We start from the raw sequence: 8,311 nt of genomic DNA, 5'->3' as shown, positions 1-8,311 counted from the left end.
AGGCATGTTATGAGGGTATCGAGTGACCTCAGCCCTCACACAAATCAAATGAGATTTGTGAGGCGCATATTTATCTGGTGCTTCTTTGTACCAATATTTATGTGTTTAGATATAAATAAAAATAGTAGTCCCATGGTAGCCGGTAACCAACGATTGATTCATACGCCATTTTTTCCATCAGGATACTGGAGCCCATGTGCACCATTGATTTGAAATTAGGGTTTTCCAGCTCCCCTAGGTGGACTCGCCTTGTCCATCAACCCGGTTAAAGCGCCGGACATTCACTTTTCGTCCCCTGAATTTCGTAAACAATAGTAGTGCCACGAGAAGGCAGTGATTAGGACTTCCCTGTCAGAGGCTATATACGCGTGGCCATGTGAGCATTTCGAGAGGGAGAGCTGACTCTCCACACTCTCGGCCGTACGAGGGCATTTGGGGGTATAAATGAATCAGTTCACAAGTCATTCGTAATGGCATTATTTAACAACTTTGTTTTCCTGTCGTATAAAAAATTCATATTCTAATGATCGATAAAATGTCGACCTTTTTTAATGACAGGTTTAATCTGTTTCAGTCTAGACTAGTCGAGTCTAACCAACTCGGTTGTCTGGCACTTGCCATTGACATTGTGAGATATTTTCACAATACTTCGAGTTGATTAAAGCTATAAATGTAAGTTACTGTATACGGACTCAGTGATTTAGAGGTTAAGCACTCATCACAAGACCTGAAAGGTTTCTAAGGAGTTCCGTACTAGAACAAAACGGCCTTCTAGTGTTTTAAATAGCTGTCCAAGTTAGGTTGGTGCGTGATTTGAACTATATGATTCAGTCTAGATAGCTGGCAATTAACGTTTACACTGATTTACTTCTAAATTGTTCATTATAAAGTTTTATAGGTGATTGCAAAATTTAGCTTATTACATACCAAAATAAATGAATTTAAACGTTACCCGTTTTTGAAATAAAAATAAAGTAAGAAAACATAAATAATCACCTGACTTATTCCAAACAGAAAGGCAACAAATTTGTTATCATTTATAATATTGTACGTCTCATGTTCTTTACCAATAACTATTACCCGTTTTGTTTGTCTTGTAATTTTTGACTTACTGTACACTCTTGACTCGGTAAAACTCCGAACAATGATAAATTAAGAACAATGTGTATGCCAAAGAAGTTTAGATCACAAACAGAGATGGATGGACGTTACGTACTATTTGGAACTCGTCACTAGATGTACCTGTATTCTATAGTTGATATTCACTTCTCAGCTTCAGTTTATAGTTAATAAAACACACAAGTTTATGAAGAATTTATATAACAAACTCCTATTATCCTCTTGATTTGTCTACTAGTACTGATTGTTTAGAAATGAACCAGTCACAACATATTCGAAATTGGTTTTGCACTGAGAATGCAATCGTTAGGATTTTGTCTTGATAATAACATGAGATTTTTCATTGCCAATTAGATTAGCTATTCATAACCTAGACCGATGAATCGTATCTTAAATAGGTACCTGTTCCAAAGTAGATATTATTATTCAGATTAATTGAACTAACGACACAATTAATTGGACGGTTATTTTTCTCAATTTATTAATGAATCGTTTGTTATGCAAATCTTACTTAATCAGTTGATAATTAGCGTCAGTATATGTAACATGTACTTTACACCCAATAAACGCGAAGTAATTGTACAAGGCTGGCAGGATTCCGTCTCGACACTCTTTGTGGTGAGCTGTTAGAAATAGTCGAAAAGTTCGTATATCTGGGTAATTTTGTGTACACAGCTTGTCAAATGAAATCAATCTGCCTACAGGGAAAGTCAGGATGTTTTAAACTAATCTAAGCCATCTTTGACACCTTCATGAAGTTAGTCTATATGTAAAAGGTTGGGTCTACAATGTATCTGCGGCAGCAATTCTGCTCTCTGCTTGTGGAACTTGGCGTGTCCTTATTAAGGACGCTTAGTGACTCTGTGTCTGGCTATAGTTTTCTCTCTAGGATTGCTAATCGTCAGCGATGGAAACCCATGGATCGAAGTGGGGTGGGTTACTTTTAGGGCGGACGTTTCCTAACCCTCTCTGTTATGAAAAGGCAACAACTCCGCAGTTTAGGTTTTCTGAGTGGAATGGTTTCCTGTCGTCACAATATTCCTTAGTTGTCAGTACGACTTCGCCCTCGAAACTTGGGATTTTTCCTTTTAGTTTTGTCTAGTATGATAGGAAGGAATGTAACAAGTACTTCAACCAATATAGCTCGACTGGGCCATTACGGCGTGCAAGTCAGACTACCACGTCAAGATAGCAGTTACGGTCAGATGTGATATCATTTGATTCAGTGCATAGATTTTTACTACATTGGTATCCTGCATTCCTGATCATGCGGTTTATTTTGTCGTACATTAACTTTTAGAGATATTCCTATGCCATTGGTAACTAGTGGTGTGGAACATGGTAATTTACGTGAACTTGTATTAGCTCGAATGGAAGAACTAGGTGCTAGCTGTCGTGATGTTCGAACACGTGAAGTTGGCATACAAGAAATACATTCACGTGTAAAACCATATCAGGTATGAGAGTTATACAAAATAAAACCAATTTTTCTGCCAGCTTTCTATTTATATTTTCTGCTCTATATATTGCGATTCAGTCTTATATCGTTGATATTGTGTAAAACAATTGTGACTTGATGATATACGATTATGTATATATCAGAAATTATTATTCAGTTGGTCAGTGTCTTTAGATGGTTCTTTCAGATAGATTAAACACCCTCGTATATAATAGTTGCAATCAAGTTACTATCTTATCTAGTAAATATTCATGGTGGTATCAAGCAAATGTTCTTTTATACATGATTTTATACAACACTTTATAAGTAAGGACTGATTGATTGGAGCGCGGTGTTCAAACCCTTACCACCTGTAATTAGGAGTTTGAACCAATCAGCTAAACTTCATTTTTAGATAACATTGGATTATTGAATTACGGTTACATATGGTACAGTAACTGATTTATTTAACATTGCTAAATATAGAAAGGAAAGAGTATGATAGAAAGAAGCCGACAAAACACACTATAAGTACCAATTGAATATAGAAGAACACGAAGTTATTAAGTTACAACATAATAAATTTCCTCAATGGTATGAAAATGATACCAGATAATTTACGAAATTATTCCTTTAGACGTTAACTGCTATATTATCCATCATCTTTTCATTTATTCTCTGTTTGTTTAAAGGTAAACCTTATTTTAATATATTTTTGTTATGTGAATTACATCTCTATACACACTCTAATTATGAGTTCGATTAAGGTTGTAATAACTAATGCCCTGTCCTCAACTCTCTAATTAGTATATGTAATGAAATAACTGGTTGAGTAATGATGAGGTTTGGTGTAGATTACTTGTTAGGATTGGTGAACTAGTTGATGAGGATTTGAGCATTTACCGATCAATGTGACTAGAAAACGTGTTAAACATGTACAGTAACTGTCTACCCTTCACTGGTGGTCGGCATTAAAAGAAGTTTGGTAACCATATTGAAATGTATTGGGCCGATATGTGAAGTAATTGGCTATTGTTCAGAGCCTTTTTACAGAAATGCAGAATTTATGTTTCAGGTTAGCGTTATAATTGTAATCAACTGTTGGAAAATTGAAGTTAGATTGATGACAATCAGTCGCAGTGACTTAAATATGTTCGCTCTTTATTTTTTTTATTTAGTCTGCGGTTATCCAATATGTTTTCGTTGTTCAATAAGTGGATTATCTTTAACACTTCCTGTCATTTTCTCATTCATTTATTGGTTGAATGCTACATACTAAAAACCCCATTTCAGGCTCCAACTACCATCATACTAGCGTTTTTCATCTTAAGTGTTTCACCAAGCTACACTGATTTATTTATAGCAGATAGGCCTAAAATGAAATCTTTGATAAATATTGCATTCTAATATTTGAGATTAACCCATTGAATGAATGGGAAAGTAGTTGGATCTGCTGTTTATAATACCTTTATTAATGATTGAAAACGTTAATGATAATTTCAGTTATTCGTCATTTAGATGTAAAATTTTTCACAATTGATTGGTCACTGGGTGGTGATCAATCAATTGTGATTACATCTCAGTCCTACAGGAGGTCGGTCGCGGCCTGGATAGCTCAGTGGTAACGTCTCTAACTGTGAAGCTGGGTGACACGGGATCGAATCCGTCAGGGATCACCAGTTCGCTCAAGATTACAGGTATACCTTGCTGACGAGTGCCAAGTAGCACGAAACCCGGGTCCAGGGTATCCTGTTGACCACCTCCAACCACCATCTTATCTGTAAAACTTTTTATACAATTCCACACTAATCATTGATCCGATTTATTTATGCTTTTCAGACTTTATTCTCACAATTTTCCAGTATTTGTTCCTCATTACTACTAATATTATTTTCTTAACTATATTTTGATTCGGAATGCGAGCAGTTTTGACCTGTGTACTAATATTGCTCCTAGGTTTGTACCAGATACTCTGATGTGTTTTGCTCGATTTGTTTAGCTTTGTTCATATTCAAGTTCTTCAACGTACTTCCTCATTATCATCATCTTCTGCCTTTTTTTCCTTCGAAATGTACTCCTATTCATTCAATACAGGTTGAACTTGTTCGTAGAGATTATGTTGCAAATGGTGGTTGGGAGACATTTTTAGCCTATGAGGATCCATATCAAGATATATTGATCGGTTTATTACGTTTAAGAAAGTGTTCACTGCAAACATTTAGACCAGAATTAATCGTTAAAACACATAATAATGATGATGACGATGTTCAAGGTAATAAAGATCCTCGTTGTTCCATTGTGCGTGAATTACATGTATATGGTAGTGCTGTTCCAGTGGCTGCTAGGGATCCCACGAAGTTTCAACATCAAGTAAGTTTAAGTGTAATTTAATTGTATATCGGAAAAGGAATGCTCTTTTGTGTGTTAATAACAGTAGTAATAAAAATAACAATGATAATAACATTCTAAATTTAGGAATTTCTGTTAAATACCTTGTTAAGTCCACCGAATTTGAGCATCCGTATTTGGTAATAGTCACAAACTGTCATGGCTTTTCCTTAGATATATTGTTCTGCAAAAAACAATCGTTCATCTGGTTAAAACTCACATTCATGGTGTTTAACTCACCAAGAACTGCAAAGTATCAGTGCAGACAGATAGAAAAAACTGACCAATTAATGTGGTCGGACGAGTAAGTAATACATTAAGCAATCAACACCTGATTAGTTAACAATTAATCAATGAAATACACTAAGAGGATTGTGCAACTCACTTCTAGTTACTCATAAGTAATGTAGCTGTCATACACAAATCTCTTAACCTTAGTCTTCCTCACATACACAAAAAAAGAATGCACAAACTCCACATTCCTACACCCATCTTTCATTATTTTGACTCAGTTTACGATAGATAATCTCGATTGATATAAAGATTGCATGATTTTTTCAGTTTCATTCGAATTATCATCATTTTTATACCATTCGACATTTTAGGAAGTTAGTTTAAAGATCCTCAGGTTGCCTTCCAGTGATCGAATCATCTCGTGTCGATTGTAATGTTGCAGTACTTCGTTTGCCAAGTATTTATTTCACTGTGGTATGTAGACATAGTTATTTCTACAAATGATTTGGTTTATAAATCGATCACGAGAATTCGATCGGTGTTAAGGACCAGGACAAACATAACAATGGGCACTGCTACGTGACTAATCAATTGTTAGTAGCTCAACCCTACAGGATGTTATTCACTCTCTGAACAACTTAATTGTAACATCTGGAACAGCAAAGTTTACCACCCGTGTTTGAATCCCACTGAGATTATTAGTTTCCTGTAAGTTGCAAATACGCTCTACTGACAATTGTCACGGGTGTTCGCAATGGATACAACTTCTAATTCAAAATACACTGAGTTATTTATTGTTTGCCTAACTAGTTAGTAGACATTTAAATACGCTGAAATAAGTAGTAGTTTGACATAAATTCATCGCAATTTCAACATATTGTATGTTACTTACACCGTCAACTGATTAAACTGCTCCAAATAAAAAATTAAATTGCTTAGTTGTTTTTACCTAGTTTTCAGGTTCTTCTAAAATGGTTGATGGACTCGTCTATTTTGGTTTTAGTAGTGATGTGGCCCATATACACCCCCAAATACTTAAGCGATATTGTATTGATTTGAACATACATTTTGTTTGTATCTATCAGCTTCCTTGTTCAATGTGAATGGTCAATTTAATTAGTTTACAATAGTGTTGTGTTTGCTGAACAAAACATTCGACATTCAGTCAACAATCTCTAGATGGATCAGAGGGGGTTTTGTGGAGAATTTAGTATTTTCACAGTCGAAATCATGAGTCAATTGAAGCAGTGCGCATCCACTGCTGAGGAGTCCCATAATAGGACGAAACGGCCGTCCAGTGCTTCCAGGTTTTCGATGGTGGTCTAGCTTCAATTGACTCATGATTTCAACTGTGAAAATCCCTAGATGGTTAAACCCCACTAACTAAGTCAATTTTAAGATTTTATCCCTTTAATTTCCCGTTATGCTTCCTTGACAATGTTGATCAATCTACTGCCTCTCTAACTGATTCTATTTTAGGGTTTCGGAACTTTACTAATGGAAGAAGCAGAACGTATAGCTAAATATGAACATGGTTCATTGAAGATTGCAGTTATATCCGGTGTGGGGACTAGAAACTACTATCGAAAATTGGGTTATAAATTAGAGGGTCCATATATGATCAAGTTTCTATAATGCACAATTTTAAATAACTTGACATACATTGACAATATTTCCTCCCCCCCATTGGTTTTCTGTACATTCTTTTTTACATTCTCAATAATCACCCCTAATAATCGGTTATTACTAATTTATGATCGATTCAAGTTGTGTTTGTAGAAAAGGCTTGTGGATATGATTAGACTTTGCGAAAGAATATTAGTGATAATTTGCTAGTTATTTAATATCTGTACGTAATCTGTTGATAAATCACTCATACTAGTGGCAACAGTTAATACATTGTTATAAATGACGGGTTTTAATATCTTATTTCATGGTATAAGTTCCTGTATGACTATTTTAATTGAAAAAAACATAATCGATGATTGAATGAATACTTGGATGTGATCCTGATTATGTAAATATTTCGTTGTCACCATAACGAACAAATGAAATTGATTTATTAAATGCATTAAGCTTCAATAATATCAAATTGGTGAAGGTTTGTACAGTCATTTGTCATGTTAGTACTATTCGTTACAGGTTTAACTTCAATACACACCAGTTCTCTCTTAAAAATAGCTAAGTACTGAACATCTCTCTTCTTGACCGTTTCGTGTGAGTATGCATTACTCATTTGCCTTCGAAATCACTACACTGTATATATTATATGGAGTATTGATCATCAGAATACACATGATTTCTGTATTAGCATCCTGAACTTCAATTAAATGAAAATCCGAACTGGAAATAGATCTTGCAACTTCCTTCCTATACGACAAACTTACAATTGATTCATTGTGTGAGTTTTATCTATAAGGATTATTTGTAGATAATCTGCTTCTCATGTATCACTAATATCCACTATCTGCTAATATATGTTTATGTCTTATCCTATACAGTATTTTAATATATTGACAGGGTATTCAGTTGAAATACAGCTTTGCTCTTATTAATATTTCACGTAGTATCGACTACACTTGGAACCGATAAGCCACTATTGAAATAAAGATGCATGCAATATTTCAACAGACATGTTTCTAGTTAACCTAAGTGGCAAAAGGTTCCGTTAGTCATATGTCGATAAATTGTTTACTTCTGTGATATTCGATTGCAAACGCGCAGTCACACTAAACATAGTCATTATCGGCAACGTCCGTTTCACACACTTAACTCTCATATTTCATTACCTTTTCATGTGCACATTTATATGGAAGGGCTTCATTCGCAACTGAACATGAAGCTGAGCGCTGACTTCGTGTACCGAAAATCCCAGTTCCTAAATGGGACACTTCTCACATTCGTTAAGCCGAGGTACATCACCAGAAAAATGGAAGCTGGCTGACAACACACCAATTTTCGGAGGAGGTTGGCTCCGAAAACCTTCACGCTACCGACCGGTAGCACTCCTCTCAATACCCTCAAAACTTATGGAGTCCATGAAATTCGACGGTCCACACGACTACTTACTATCCATAAACTTCTTTTCACTACAACAGCATGTTTTCAGAAAATGTCACTCTTGTATAACCA

General features: G+C 35.3%; 1 protein-coding gene across 1 annotated transcript in view; it reads left to right on the top strand.

Annotated features, from left to right (window-relative positions):
- Positions 1-6,814, top strand: part of Smp_085500 (histone acetyltransferase-related) — a gene marked incomplete at its 3' end in the record, with an annotated part of 11,462 nt that extends 4,648 nt beyond the window's left edge. Inside the window, exons 12-14 of the mRNA XM_018795420.1 lie at positions 2,420-2,576; positions 4,652-4,927; positions 6,659-6,814. Of these exons, the coding sequence (XP_018646972.1) occupies positions 2,420-2,576; positions 4,652-4,927; positions 6,659-6,814 (589 nt within the window). The remainder of the gene's footprint in view (positions 1-2,419; positions 2,577-4,651; positions 4,928-6,658) is intronic.
- Between the last annotated feature and the right edge of the window lie 1,497 nt (positions 6,815-8,311).

This window comes from Schistosoma mansoni (assembly GCF_000237925.1).
Source record: "Schistosoma mansoni, WGS project CABG00000000 data, supercontig 0179, strain Puerto Rico, whole genome shotgun sequence".
NCBI lineage: Eukaryota > Metazoa > Platyhelminthes > Trematoda > Strigeidida > Schistosomatidae > Schistosoma > Schistosoma mansoni.
Note: the sequence above shows the minus strand (reverse complement) of the source record. Positions and strands in the feature narration are given on the sequence as shown.